General features: G+C 41.5%; 1 protein-coding gene across 2 annotated transcripts in view; it reads right to left on the bottom strand.

Annotated features, from left to right (window-relative positions):
- FRMD4B (FERM domain containing 4B) overlaps positions 1-7,171 on the bottom strand; it is a 193,957-nt gene extending 186,786 nt beyond the window's left edge. The window contains exon 1 of one of the 2 annotated variants that reach the window (XM_037130749.2): positions 6,771-7,171. In XM_037130749.2, coding sequence (XP_036986644.2) covers positions 6,771-6,932 — 162 coding nt within the window. In that variant the 5' untranslated portion in view covers positions 6,933-7,171. The remainder of the gene's footprint in view (positions 1-6,770) is intronic. The other variant, XM_037130748.2, reaches the window with a different exon arrangement.
- Positions 7,172-15,416: the final 8,245 nt, after the last annotated feature.

The raw sequence follows: 15,416 nt of genomic DNA, 5'->3' as shown, positions 1-15,416 counted from the left end.
TTAAATGGCATGGTCTTTTACTTTATTCTTTAAAAGATTTTATTTATTTATTTTTAGAGAGAAGGGATGGGAAGGAGTAAGAGGGAGAGAAACATCAATGTATGGTTTACCTCTGATGTGCCCCAATCTGGGGACCTGGCTCATAACTCAGGCATGTGCCCTGATTGGGAATTGAACCAGCAACCCTTTGGTTTGCAGGCCCATGTGCTATACCAGCTAGGGCATGACATAGTCTTTTGGAATTTTATTTATATCAAGTGATGGGATAAGATATTAAAATAATTTTCCTTCCCAGTTTTGGGGGACCTTAGCATCGTAGTTCTCTGCCATACAATTACAGGCTTTGGTTAGACCCAGAAAATGTGGAAGATGAATTTTCTCAGTAGTAAGTAGACTTATATTTCATTTATCAGCCAAGTTTTCTTTCCTTTCTGTATGTGTTGTTACTGGTAGCTTACTCAATGGTTACCCATCCCTTTAACAGAGTATAGGATCTAGTCAGGAGAATGCTCTGATAGCCAGGCCATCTGTTAAAACTAGATTCTCCTACTTCCTTCCTCTCAATGCAATCCTCACTCTGCTTCCTTCCCACTGGCCCCACCTTAGTTCAGGCTTTGATTCCAGCACCTGTTGGGAAGGCATTTGTAGTTGTTGCTGTGATGTGCAGTCCAGACTTATTTCATCAGCCTTTGGGATTGTTGTGAGCTGACAGGTCTTAGCTCTCAACGCCCTCTGGGAATTGCCCTGCCTCAGAGAGAGCTGCCTAGTCCAAGGTCACACTGCCTTCTCAAGGGCAGACCAACACCAGTGATGGGTTGATGCAGATGAGGGGAAGACCCAGCCCTCTTGTTCCAACTGGGAACAATTCTCAGTCTCAGAGCTACCCATGAGTTCAGTGGAGGTCTTTGTTGAGCTGAATTGTAGTCTGGCTTCTCTCCTCAACTCTGCCTCTTCCTGTTCCCTCCTGTAGACCTTGACCCTGAGAGTAAAGGCCCTCCTGGTAATCTCCAGTTCAGAGTCCGCTTCCTAAGGAACTTAAATTTGCATCAGCATTCATGCTGTTCCATAGTAGGATTGCTTTCCCTGGTCTCTGTGGTTGAGCGGGTTTACATGACCCCCTCTGACCAGTGACTTATGAAACTGACATGAGCCACTTAGAGGCTGAGCACTTAATTGCCAATGAAAGGGCCCAAAGAGTTCTTCACTTTCAATCATGGCAACTGGCAATGTTCTGGAACATTTTGTGAGCTGGAGTGACAGTGATGACAGAGGTCATAGCCAACCTGTGACTGGATAAGTAGTATAAATTGAAAATAAACTTCTATTGTTTCAAGACACTAGGATCCTGGCAGCTGTTTATTGCTATAGCAAAACCTACCCTATCCTGATTTATAAGTCTTCCCCACAGCAGCAGCCTCCAAACCTCCCTTCCCCTCCTACCTCTGTTATGTCACTCTCTCCCAAATCTATCAGTGACATAGCCAGTGCTATCAGTGTTTTTCTCTATCAACCTCTCCCTTTCCCTCAACTTGTGAAGAAAAACATCAAAATCCTAATCCTAAAGCACAAGATAAATGAAGTTCAGATGTCGTTCTTACATAAATTTTCTGTTTGCTTGATGCTGTCTCTCTTTCTTCATTAGCTTTAAAACACTTTAAAATCCCTCAAAGCTATGTCTTCCCATGCCTGAAATACCCACTGCCTTTCTTGATCTACCAAACTCATTCATGTCCTTCAAACCTTAGCTAGAGCTCAACTGCTCTAGGAAGCTTCCTTGGCTTCCCCCACCACCTTTTGCTTTATCCCTGTCTGATTTAGACCCTTTCATTGTGTACCTAAAGCACTCTGGGAAAAGCTTTTCCATAGAGTTTGACTTCCTTACCTGTCTACCCTACTTGACCATACATTTCTTGAGGAGGGCATGAAAAATATCTATTTTGACTTTGTGTTGCTAACACCTTGGCACAGTAACTGGGATATGGTGAGCACTTGTTGGTTTTTTGGTATAAATAAATAGATAAATGAACCTATCTATAACTCCGATTATTATGTTCTAAGGAAAGACCTAGTAAAAGTAAACTGAGCATTCATCATTTGCTTATTAATTTCCTAGTGACTAGGTTTTTCATGAGAAAATTCTTTCATATTCCCTCAAGTTCTGTTTTTCTATGATTGAATTCTGGATTTCTTGTAGCACTGTCTAACCAATACATTTTTTGTTGTTGATGTTTTTGTAGTTCAGGGATTGGCAAGCTCTTTCTGCAAAAGGCTTCATAGTAAATGTTTTTGATTTTGTGGTTGATACAGTATTTGTTTCAACCACTCAGCTGTAAGTAGTTGAGTCACAGCTACTCAATTCTGTCACCATAGTGAGAAAGCAGCCTTAAACAATATGTGAATGAATGAGTAGGTCCGTGTGCCAATAAAACTTTATTTATAGAGACAAACGCAGGTCAGTTTTTTTTCCTGTGGGTCATGGTTTGTCAGCCATCTAGTCTATATATGATTTGTAGGATGGTGGAGAGCGGGTGGGAGCAAGCAAAGTATACATGATTTGAAGGTCACTTGGATTATATCCAAGTTGCTTCCACTGGAGGCAATAATTCCATTTAGGATTTGTACAAAATTCTACCTTTAAGACATTGGGGAGGAGGTAAAAACTTAATCCTAAATCACAAACTGAGGGCTTTGTTAGAACATTTCACCCTTAATAAAAAGCAGAGTGTTGATGTTTTTTAAAACAACATTCCCCCATCATTTACACCTTAACTGCTGGTTAAACCTGATTAATAGCTATAATGCAACCCATCCAGGTGAGATGTAAGCAGGATAGCTACATGGCTAACAAATCAGTTTTTAGCATTTAGCTCAAAATTGAAGGTGAATATCTCATGTTGGCAACTTTAACCTAATTCAAAGCTTCACTCACAAAGTATGTCTTTGTTAAAAGGCAGCTCAGTGCAGCCACAGCCTGCTTTTCATTTAGCCATATTACTACAGAAGTGCTTTATAGCTAGTATCTTAATTATTCATGGTTATTGGTAAATTAAAGCACTTGCCCCTCCAATATCTAGAAGGGGAGGAAGTGTTCCATTCCAAATAAATTATGCTTCCTTGGTGTAGCCAGCCAGGCCATAAGGTTGTTGCCAAATTCCTTATGAATAGGTGGGAGATCTTATATCACTTATAGTATATGAATAGAGAAAACAACCCAGGGGACAGCCAGGTATTTCATGTATTGGATATCTCCCGCCCCACCCTTATTTCTCTCTGGAGTAATTGAGGCCTGGATTTCCTTACAATCAAGACCATTCATATGAGAAGCAAGAAAAATGACACCTTTGTATTATCGAGATGATAAAAAAATTGGGTTCAGTAAAATGTGTAACTCTCTGGTGTGTGTTTCCAGTTCATATGCCAGAAAGCTAGGTGGTCCAATGGAACATTCTCCTCTATGGCTTAGAATTCAGAATGATGGGAGAGCAATATGGGTTTCAATGATGGGTCCCTCCTCCTTAACTCAAATTTGTAAGTACTGTGGCAAAATACTTACAAATGTATTTGTGCATGAATCTTTGTATTTACCTTGAAAAACAACTCATTACTTTATTTAAGGAGCTCTAGACTTGAGAGTCTAACAATGCAGGTGCAGTGAACATTGCTGATTGCATTTCAACCAAGCATTGGCCCTCCTCATTGTTTGGCTGCTACATGGTGGTCCTTTCCTTCATGCCTGCACCAATCAATATAATTCAGTGTTTCTTAATATTTTATTAATTATCACCCCCTTAATAAGCCTGTTTAGATTTTTTAAAAAGATTTTATTTATTTATTTTTAGAGGAAAGGGAAGGGAGGGAGGAAGAAAGAGAGAGAAATATTGATGTGTGAGAGAAGCATTGATTGGGTACCTCTTGCATGCCCCCAAATGGGGGACCTGGCCTGCAACCCAGGCATGTGCCCTGATCAGGAATAGAACTGGTGACCTTTCAGTTCACAGGGCAGTGTTCAGTCAACTGAGCCACACATGGCAGGGCAGATTTTTTTGTTAGCTAGTTCTCCCCACCCCATATTCTAATGCCACATATACACTATATATCTGTTTATATTTTGAATATCTATTGTATGTATAAAAAGAGTAAAGTTTTTTTTTGTCCCCTCCTATTCTCAGGAAACTATTTTTGACTTTTTGACACCATATTACTTATTGAGAATACATTTATTATAATCCTATTCCATGCGCCAATCAGTGCGTAGCATTGCGGGTGGGCACAGATCCTCAGCTGACCCACAGATTTCGAACTGGAAAATTTTTTGATAGTTGGTGAATATGAGGTATTCTCTTTCTATCTGAAGGGTTGCCATGTGGATCTTAGCCCTGAAACTACTGTGACTATCTGCTATCTTGAGGGAAGAAATCACCTGAGGAATAATTAACACACAAATCAGACAGAGCTGAAAGAATCATGGGGAACAAGCATGATGCCCTGATCAAACTATATCTGAAGTTCCTTCTACTGCTAGACTTTTCAGTGTGTCAAAAGTCCCTTCTTTTTATTCTGTACGTTAGTTGAGTTGAGCATCCTATTATAACTAATTAATCCTAATTGATAGAACAGATAATATTTATTGAATGCTTCCAAAACTCTAGGCACTCTGCTAAATATCGCACATGGTTTTTTTTAGCAATGTCTGTGACTAGTCTCATTACATTTCTCATTTTATAAACAACAATACCAAAACAGAGTAAGACTAAGTAACTTACCCACAGCCATACACAGGCAGAGGTAGGGTTCATTCCTGTGTCTGTATAACTTGGAGCTGATGGTATTAATCACTTTATTTTACTACCTTTCAGTTCTATGCAATTAAAGTCATTATTTTCTTGCTAGATATTTCAAAGACATTAGAGAAGATGGTGTTTTGTTGCTAACAATGAACTATATTGTGCAATGAAGAAATCTATGGTTCTCCCAGTTTTTAAATATTTAAAAAATCTTATTTCTGCAAAGACATAAGCAACTTTAAACTTAGAAATTATTTTCTACTTATGACTCATAAAATGGGTATCGTTATTTTAGATGTTCTTTCTTATTATTATGAGAGGGTTTTATTGGCTAAGTCACTATCCATTTTACAAAAGAAAACCTATAGTTTAGTAGGTTAGTCCTTCATGTTGCTGTTCTGCTTTAAAAAAATTATTGATCAACCTTATAAAAAACCCATGGGGTCTGAGGTTTCTGGAACCTCCACTTTTGCATTGGTCCCTAGTAGTAGAAAAATAATCCACAAGTATCCCGATTCCTTGGGGAGAGAGGCATGGAAGGTGTTTGGTTGGCCACAATACTTGTTTCTCCTTTTGAAAGTTTTTCAAACATTTAAAAACAAAAACAAAACTATATTAAGGTGACTTGTCTACAGACCAAACTGAACAATGATTTCCCAAAAGAGAAAAAGGTTGAGAGGCAAACATACCTCTGGCTCCAAAAAGCCAGGGAATCTGTGTAATATGGCCAGATGACATACATCCCCAGCTCCGTAACACTCTCAAAGCCCCACATGCTGCTCAGGTTCTCAAGCTGGCTTTTGGACTCTTTCAAAACGCAAGACATTGTAGACATGTTATCCAAAGCAGGACTAGTGAAAGCACAAAGTAAAATGTTCCTCACATTTTAATAAGGATTACAAGGGGACGCTAATTCTTTAGACGCCCACAGTTTAGGTGCAGGTGCTGGTCTTTTCATTTTACTTGATTGATGGATGACCGTGGCTTGTCAGAAGCAGGGGCCTGATCACATATGGAACTCAGTAGGGTGAGATATAAATCATGGTTACACAGGGATTGGGGTCAGGGTAGGGGGAATTTAGGAGCTGCAACAAAGCTATTCTACATAACAAGGAAGAAAAAAACGTTATGTTCTATTCCTGTGATAAACACCATGTATAATCTTCTTAAATACAATGTAGATTTTTTTAAACCACAAAGATATTAACAGCCAACACACATGACTTTTAAATCCACAAATGACTGTTCAAAAAAAAAATCCAGGGAAGCTGCAGTCCCAGAGAGGATGTGTCTCCTAGTTGAATGAAGTTGCTGCATTTTTGCCTGCAGGATGGGACTTAGCAGAGATATAAAGGGGTTGTGTTGTGTGACAGGGAGTAAATCCAAACATAAGCATTTCGAAGGCCAGCCAGGCCACCCTCCCTCCCCCAGCCCATCATCCTCCTGCAAAGTGTTCACAATTTTCAGTCTGTCCTTCCCAGAGCCAGCAGACACAGAATCCGCTGTTCCTGGCTCTGCCTTGCAAGTTGGGGCTGATTGATGGAAAAACGAAATAAAATCAAAGAAAAAAAGGCAAATTCATTAATGTCCCCCCTGACTAGACTAGTGTGAAATCACTGCCCCTGACATAAAAAAAAGGAACCATCTGAATGTCAAGGTTGCCTCCTGCACACCCTGTGCTGCGAAGCTACAGCTTTCTTAGCTGAGTGCCAGCCAGCACGCCCTCACTCTACGCCAGATGTCTTCGTTTGCTGGGACTAACTCACAGGTGCCCCCCACTCCCATGCCTGATGGGAAAAATTCACAAGGTTTATCAGGCAACAGTTACCCAGAGCTTCTCAGCATTTGACCCAAGAGTCGAGCAGCCCGCTAGGAGTTTAAGAAGGCATGTAGCGGGAGAGAGAATAAAATCATACAGGTGGAACCGGCTTCCCATGAGCGCCTTGCACACCGCAAGGCCCTCAGGGGCCCCGTGCCCTGCCTTACCTGGTACACGTCCCGCAGCCCACACCACGTCCGCAGCACCTGGTGGCAAGCCCGCAGTCTCTCCGTGTACCATCTCCTCAGCGTGGACACGGTCAAGTTCCATACGAAGCGGCTGCCGTTGAACAGCAAGTCCTCCACTCCACACATGAACACCGAGGCCATGCCTCCTCCTTCTCTCGGAACCCGGGATGCCCGGCTCCCGCAGCTGCAGCCCAGCGAGCAGATCACAGCAGTCCCAGCACCTGGGCTCAGACGCCGACTTCTGCTGGCAGCCGGGGGTCAATCTTCCGCCACACTGGCCTTTCACGGCCCGAGATGGCCAGGCTCCGGCCCCATGCCCCGGGATTGGGCGCCCGCCAACCAACGGCTGCGGCTGGCACACACAAGCCCAGTGTCCACCCCGCCCCGTTCGCTGGCAGCCCCGAGCAAGCTGCGCTAAGCTCCGCCAGGCGAGCCCTGGGCTCTCCCGGGGCGCGGGAAGTCCTGGCCTGTGAGGACTCCCCCTGGCGCTCCCCGAGTGCGCTGGGCAGGGGGGTAAGCGGAGCAACTCTTTGCAGGTGGAAAGGAGAGCTGCATTTTAGCGCACTTGGCTTGCACGGCGCCCCCCCACCCCCGACACACACACAAACACACACAAACACACCCAGCTGAATCTCCTAATTTGCTTCGGGGACCACCTTACTTTTCCCTACAGGGTCTGTGCTTCGCACCTGGCTCTGCTCATACTGATAAATATCCCTGGGCAGCCACCCATGCAGGAGGGAAGAAAAGTCTTCCATAGCATCCCTTTGGACCTCACTCCTGGGGGAATAGCCCTGAATGTTTTCCTTAGTTGGGCTGGAGCCAGGAGATGAAGATACCAGTTTCAAAGCAACAGTGTGAGAGCGGCTCCAGAACCTGCCTTTGCTATCTTGAGGGTCTACGAAACAACGACAACTAGCCTGTTGTTGCCAGCCTGGGGGCAGGTCCCTGCACCTCTGCCACTGTGCTCATTCCAACGCAGCAGCCAGTTATAAGAAAACAAAGAGGGCTCTTGGTCTCTAGCAGGGAGCTGCTGCTTATTATTTGCTGGAACATATAAGCTCACAAGAGAATCCTTGTTTTGATTCTGGAAAATTCAGCCTCTGGACATGTCTAGCAGCAGCTGCCAGCACAAACTTGAACAGGTAGTTTATTCTCTACAGAAACCAGAAGAAGCTGTTCCACCACTCACAAACTCACCAGATAAGTAATGTTTTTTTTAAGTTCTCCCCTAGGAATTGATATTGCCCAAGGCATTTGGAAAGGGGACCCTGGGTGGCCCCACATACTATTAGTCTCTATCTTTCTGTAGGGTGTATGTAGGTTTCATTCCGGTAGACTAACATTGCTTACGGCGAAAGCATTGCAGCCCATGTCAGGCTGTTGTGTTCTCCTGACTTCACCTGCAAGACCATTGTCTGTATTTTACTGGCACTTTCACACATGAGCTGCTATCTTTGCCATTAAGTGGCAGAAGGGTAAGGAGCCAAAGCCTTTCTCCTGAACTAGCTCAGAAGGCCTCAGAACAGATTATCGACAAGTTAATCAGCTTTATTTCAGGTTTCAAATATACCGTTGGAATCTTAATTCAGGTGAAACTCAATCAGTCAAAAGAACACAAAAATCTGCCCTCGAACTGCCTGTTGTTTTCAAAGCAACCACAATCAAGAAACTTTTAAATGAGATTTCTTCTTTTACTATTGTTTATTTCTTTGTATTATCAATAAAGTTGCCTGAGAGTTTTTGTTGAATTTGTTAATAGGACATAAGACTGATCCAATATCTGTGAATCTTCTTTTTCACAGTGAATCTGCTCTACATGCTCATTAGTATTAGCATTCTAAAGATATTCTCCAAGATAATGGTCACAGTGTTTATACAGAATCAGAATATACTAGGTTTTACTGAATGAAAAGAAAATAAACTAAGGGCAATTTGAAAAAGAAATGTTGTAATTCTGATGGAAAACTCCTGAACTTCAAAAGTGGCCAATTTGTACCAGTGAATGTGGTAGTACATTTCTTTTTTTAAATGATGCAGTGTGACTGTCTTCTCAAAAATATTTCGCAGCCAAGGGAATACCAGGATAAAACCTACAACAGGGCAGTTGCCCCTGTCTGATGACATCATCCTTTCTGTCAGAAGGGTTGCTCTGGAAACACCAGGGCTGTTATCTGTCCACACATAGGTCTAATGTCAGTGGTCAATTCCAATGTTAGTCATCTTCATTCAAGGTCTCCAAAGTCAATGCTTACACTATTTTCTAGAAAATAGCATGTTGTGTAATAGGGGTTCTCAAAGGATGATTCTTCAACCAGCAATATCACCTGGGAACTGGTTAGAGAGGCAAGTTCCCAGGCTGCTATAGGGCATGAGGTCAGGGATCTTGATTATCATGCAGCCTGTGTGATTCCACTTATGCTAGAGTTTGAGAATCACTGCTGTAGGGCATGGTATTTAGGAGGTAAGTGTCCTAAGATGGACACAACTGACTTAAATTCCTGTAAGACCTGTGGGATCTTGCATAAGCTTTTTAAACCCACAAAGCCTCAATGTCCTCATCTATAAAATGGATTTGATATCACAATTAATCACAGAGGATGTTGGGGAAAATTAAATAAAATATTATGTATAAAGTGTTTACTGCAGTGGTGGCAAAGCATAAGCACCCAAAGAAAAACTACTACCACCAATGAAATCAGGAATTATTTCTCTTTATTTTTTTGTAGTCAGATAAAACAGTACAAGTAAACTGTGTGGTCTTTTAAAAATGTGACTAATTATCAACATCTACTTTCCTATCCCTTTCTGTGTGTTGGGTATTAAAGTTGGTGGTGACTTGTCTGGAGAGTAGTATTGCAACTCTTGTTCACATCCCTCCAAAGCTTCTGGAGCTTGATTTTCCCCACCACAGCCAACCTTTCCTGGGGACTCTTCATAGTGTATGCTCAAAGCTGCATGCAAAGTCAGGAAAAGCTATCTTGTTTCCACCTCTATGAACACTGATGCTTCTTCTTATCCCAGCAGCTTTCCTCTCCTACGGAGAAATCTGAAGCTGAGGCTAGGGCAAGTAGGATTTTTGAGGGAAGGAAGTGCAAAGTCCCCCACACAGGAGACTGACTGGGTCACAAGGGAACCTGAATGTGTAACAGTGGAGAAAAGGGTGACCCAAGTGAGGCATCATTCTTAAAACTGACTGGCCAAGTGGGACATACCAGATCTCAGACACCCTTGAAACTCATGTAGTTTCCTTTGAAAAGATGTTAAATCAAGCTAGTTTCAAAATTGTCTTGTGTTTTCTCTTTCTTTTTTTTTTTTTCTAATTTAAGAAGAGCATTTTGTTTTCTCTCCAGCATCAGAGTTCCCTGCAATTCACTGTAACTTCCTGAAGCTGTCTCTGGAGGCTTACAGAGTTGCTTCAGGTGACAGCGTTACTCACACTCCTGGGAGTTCTGCTAGAGATGCAAAAGAGAAATTGTCTCATCATCCCTGAGGCCCCTCCTGTAGGTTCTCCTTTGAGCAATCAGCAAGAACACAGCACAAATGCCAACCTGTCTCTGAGAAGAGATTGCCTGTTGGTAATAGAGCAGCTTCCAGAGGTCCCCTCTGTCCATCAGAAACACAGAGTCCACCTGAGGCCTGTGGATATTCTTAAACTGTACTTTGTACCTGTGACACCAGTGTGGCTAAATCCTGATAGACCATGAATATTTGACACAGAGCTCTCAATTGGAGCAGTTTTGTACTCCCTACCTCTACCCCAGGGACATTTGGCAATGTCTGGAAATATTTTGATTGTCCAATATTTTTAGTAGAGATTGTCTTGGGGATGTTACTGGCATCTGGTGGGTAGAGGCCAGGGACCCTCTTCAACATCTTACGATGCTCACGACAGTCCCCAAGACAAAGAATTATTCTTCCTTAAATGTTAATAGTGCAGAAATTGAGGAACTCTGGTCTAGTTAAACACTACACTCTGCTGTTCCTCTCACATGAGTTTTGTGGGGAAACATTCTTCCCTCTTGAGATTTCCTCCCCAAAAGGCAAATTGGGAAAGAAATGCAACAATCCTTCTATAATTGTTTTTTTTATTACTTCAACAAAGAGGTAAGTCCTTTGAGAAAGAACTGAAGTGTCATTTCCATTATTTTCACTAACCTTTTTGGAATATTTGTCATAAAAATGAGGATAGTAATTTTCATCATAAGCTATTTATATTTTGTTACTTTAACTTCTAGTTTTATTATTTCATTTACATTAAAAGCTCCTTAGTGGGGATGAAACACACTGGAAAAAGACCCTCCCACCCTGAGCCCAAGGTGCAATGCTGATGCGTCCTGGGGCTGGGTACTGCTCCAACAGGGCACTGCCCTTTCAGTCCACTTTTCTCTGTTCAACTGTAAGCTCAGGGAGGAAGCCCTGCTTGGAAAATGTTTAGTGACCTTGGGATCTTCCCACAACATGTCAGTAGTGCCCCCAGTTATTGTGGCAACAACAAGAACACATTTCTGAGTGCCTCTGGGTGGGTGGTAGCCACCTTCATTCAAAAACTGGTAGAAGTAAGGACAGAGTCTTATTCATATTTGTTTCTTCTGTGACTGGCACATTACAGGCAATCAATATATTTTTTCTTTCTCTTTTTTGGTCATTTCTTAAATTTTATTTTACTTCTTGTTCAAGTACAGTTTTCTGCCCTTTACCCCTTATTGAACTGACAAATGAATAACTCTGTCTCAATAGAGAATACAGAAAGAAGTTCATCCATTCCCAAAATACACTCATTAAAAAAATTATGTATTGAGTTTTCATGCCATGTCAGGCAGGCGTTAAGTACTTGGAATGAACTGTGACAAAACAGGGACAGTCTTTCTCTGTGTGGGTCTTAGAGGAGAATGGGGAAGGCAGATGGTTGAACAAGTGATACGAAGGGGCAGCCACTGCCATGTGGGCTCTAACAGAGATGTGTAACGCAGAAGGTGGGGAATGAAATGCCTCCCTGAGAGTGCGATGGTGCAGCTGAGGCCTAAAGGCTGAGTAGGGAGAGTTAGTGGTCCTAGGCAGAGTGAACTGTAAGAATTAAGGCTTTATGGATAAAGAGATTCAGATTTGTGCAGCTGTAGGGAAAGGGGCAGGAGGTGATGCTTCAGAGATCTGGGGAAGCCTAGCTGGGAGGCAGCTGCAGAGCTCCAGAGGTGAGAATAAAGAGCTTATGGTAGGATTGTGGAAATGTCCACACAACTGAACTGAAAGTCAACATGTGTCAGCACCCCCTGGGACCATGGGGTGAATTTGGTGGGAAAAGGTACCCCCTTCAAAGCAAGCACCTCTTGTGGCCTCTGGGAAAGCTGCCCAACTGGGCAAAGGTAGGCCACCCACTTAGAGGGTCTGCATGCCCTTCCCCTTCCATCTCCTGTCCCAAGGAGGTGGCAGGAGGGCTTGTGGGGAGACAAGTTCTATTTCAGTTTCACCTGACCAGAGGCTGGGTGGTCTTGCTCCTCCCTCCTCTCCTGCTTTCTCTCCTCTTACTCTTTGACTGAGAGAGCAAGGCACATCCTTCAGTCTCAGCCTTCAGCAGGAGATGGAAGGGAACATTCAGAGCAGTGGAATCTGAAAGGGAGGAACCAGCCATGGTCATCATAGCACATGGCTGACCAGTAAGCAAACTGGTTAAATTCTGCAGCTGTCTTCATGACATTCAACAGCTTTTTGCCTAAAAACACTACAAACTAAATACTCATAATATGCAAATGCTAAGGTATCTATCCAGCTTCTGTTTTTTGGCAAACTCCTAGAAAAAAAGAAAACATATTTCCATCTTTCTCAAAAACCTCATTTGTTATTTTATTAAAACAAACTCTCCTTGCTTAAAGGAGAAGATGGATGCTATCTATATTGTATAAAGAAGTATAAAAAAGAGAGCAACATGTTAGACTCTGCATTGTATTTACTTTTACTAGTTATTCCATTGAAAATGTATGCAGATCTTTAGCCAGCTCAATTTTAGAAGCCCCTGGTCATTGTGAAGGCACTTGGATGCTGGTTCCAAGCAAGCCCATGTAGATCAGAAGGAAAGAGCTGATTTTATTCTTTAAAGAAATAGTATCAGCCCTGGCTGATGTGGCTCAGTGGATTGAGTGCTGGCCTGCAAACTAAAGGGTTGCTGGTTCAATTTCCAGTCAGGGCACATGCCTGGGTTGCAGGCCAGGTCTGTAGTAGGGGGTGCATGAGAGGCAACACACATTGATGTTTCTCTTCCTTTCCTTCTCTCTCGCTTCCCTTCTTTCTAAAAATAAGTAAATAAAAAAAAGAAATAGTATCAGTCTGATCATTTACCACCCATCCCCATAATTTGTCACCTTTTAGTTACACCTAATTTGCATGGATGTCAACAATGACAAAAATAGTAATAAATGAGTCTACATGGCACCCTTCATTTCTAAATTATTAAAGGCAGCCCCACATACAGCCTCAGTTGATTCTCACAATCTTCTCCCTACATCTAGAGGAGAAAATCATCACTGGATTCATTTCATGGGTAAAGAAACCGAGGCACAGAAGAGCTGCATAATTTGCTGAAGAGCTTTAAAGCATCTTTAAAAGGTATGCTGCTAATTTCTCAGTCCTACATTAATTGAGAGACAAAAGGACAATTTGTTTGATAAGTTATCATTTGCTTTGACTTCATACTAAAATTTATAAGGTATTGATGGCTCTAAGGTTTATTTAATACTCCAGGAACTGAATGTAACAAAATGTCCACCCCTTAGGTTTGCCCAGTTTAAGTAAGAATAAAATAACAGTGAGGAGAAAAAGAAAATATATGACAAAAGTAACACTTTTAAGGGAGATAAGAGAGTAGTTATTTGAAACCCAATGGACCTAAACTCCCATACAATTAATGGTAGAAGAAAAATACAATGATATATAGAAAATTTTGACTCTCCAATTATTAACCATACTACTGATGTGCAGATAATTGTAATAAAATGAAAAACTGAAATCAGCCAAGATCAATGCATTGGAAAGTGGCAAAAAACTTTCAAAGCCAGGTATACTCTGGCCATCAAACAAATATGGGCAATAGGTTATAAGAAAGATTATTTTCACATTACCACTGAAAAATACAGAATGATTTGGCAGGCCTATTGCTAAAAATTGCAACTATTTGGCCCTTAGAAGCAAGAGCAAAATAAAAGCAAAGTAGCATCTAGAAAAAAGGGACATAAATGTATTTCTTGTATTTCACTTTCCTAAATTAACTGACAGTAACAATATACAGCTATCAACTACTAAATAAATTGTCTAAAATAAGATGAAGGAGCCAAAAGCAGTATGCCACAGGCCTCAAGACCTAAGGATATTTTATAAAGTTGTATATTCCTCTGGCCAAGAGTTCAGATAGCTCCTGGAAGTGTTTGAGAGGATTGAACAGAAGAACTATGATCTTTTCTTGATTCCAAAAGAGAAAGACAACAGGAATATCACTTTCGATGGAGCTGGCCTCAAATAAGTTTAAGGTAGTCCAGTAGTTCTCCTCACCCTGAAAAGATTCCATTACTATCTCAGTTAAGTGGCCTTACAGATAAATTTGTGGGTTTTTTTGTATGCTTATATATTTTGGCAGATAGTGTTGCTTTGTCTATCCATCAGTATCTACCCCCTTTTCAAAGACTGATTTTGTGGGTGGCTATTTTCCATGCCCCCAGGAAGAACTATGATTACCCTAAGGCACAGGTGGCAAACACAAGGCCCTCAGGCTGAATCTGGCCTGGCAGCTTGTTTCTACCTGGTAGCAGTGCTCAGCTCTTTGCCCCTAGTTAAGGTAGTAGTTACATTTATACAGTCCTAAAATTATATTCAGCCCTATGAAGGCAACAATGAGTCTGATGTGGCCCCTGGTAAAAAGGAGTTTGACACCCCTTAGACTCTAAGGGAAGGCATGACAACCTATTCTAGCAAAAAAATATAGTAAAGCTTTCTAAAAAGTTTTGGAAAGGATTTCCTTCTTTGAAGAAATGGAACAGCATGAGAATTTTAATTCATTGCTTGATTCCTGTTTGGAATAGTGTTGTTTGAAGACAAAATACTTCAAGCTATAATAGCTATCCTGTGACCGAGAAGACATGTGTTGACAGCAAAGACAGTACAAAAGAGGATGGTAAAAGTCAGGGTCCTTGACAACATTTAGATATGGAACAACCTGGGAGAAGCTGACTTAGAGAGTTAGCGTGTAACGAGATGTAAACAATGGATGGCTTTACATAGTTTAAGCTGATATTAACTGGAGGTTTTGTTACTTGTAATAGATCACATTTCAAAAGTTATTACAAAGATATACTAATCAATATAGAGTGGTGCTTGAATAAAGATAGATATATGAATCAGTAAAATAGAATCAAGAGTACATAAATAAATTCTTACATTTATGGTTGTCTCATTTTTGACAAGCATTCCAGCACCATTCATTGGGAAAAAGTAGTCTTTTTAACAAATGTTGCTGGGACCACTGGATAGCCACATGCAAAAGAATGAGTATGAACTCCTACCTCACACCATATACAAAAAAAATCAGGATAGATCAAATAATTGAAAGCAAAATTTAAGTCTTTCTTGGTGTGGTCCAGT

Source organism: Artibeus jamaicensis, unplaced genomic scaffold, assembly GCF_021234435.1.
Source record: "Artibeus jamaicensis isolate MK-2021 breed Jamaican fruit bat unplaced genomic scaffold, CSHL_Jam_final contig_1157, whole genome shotgun sequence".
NCBI lineage: Eukaryota > Metazoa > Chordata > Mammalia > Chiroptera > Phyllostomidae > Artibeus > Artibeus jamaicensis.
This window is presented reverse-complemented; position numbering and strand designations above follow the sequence as displayed.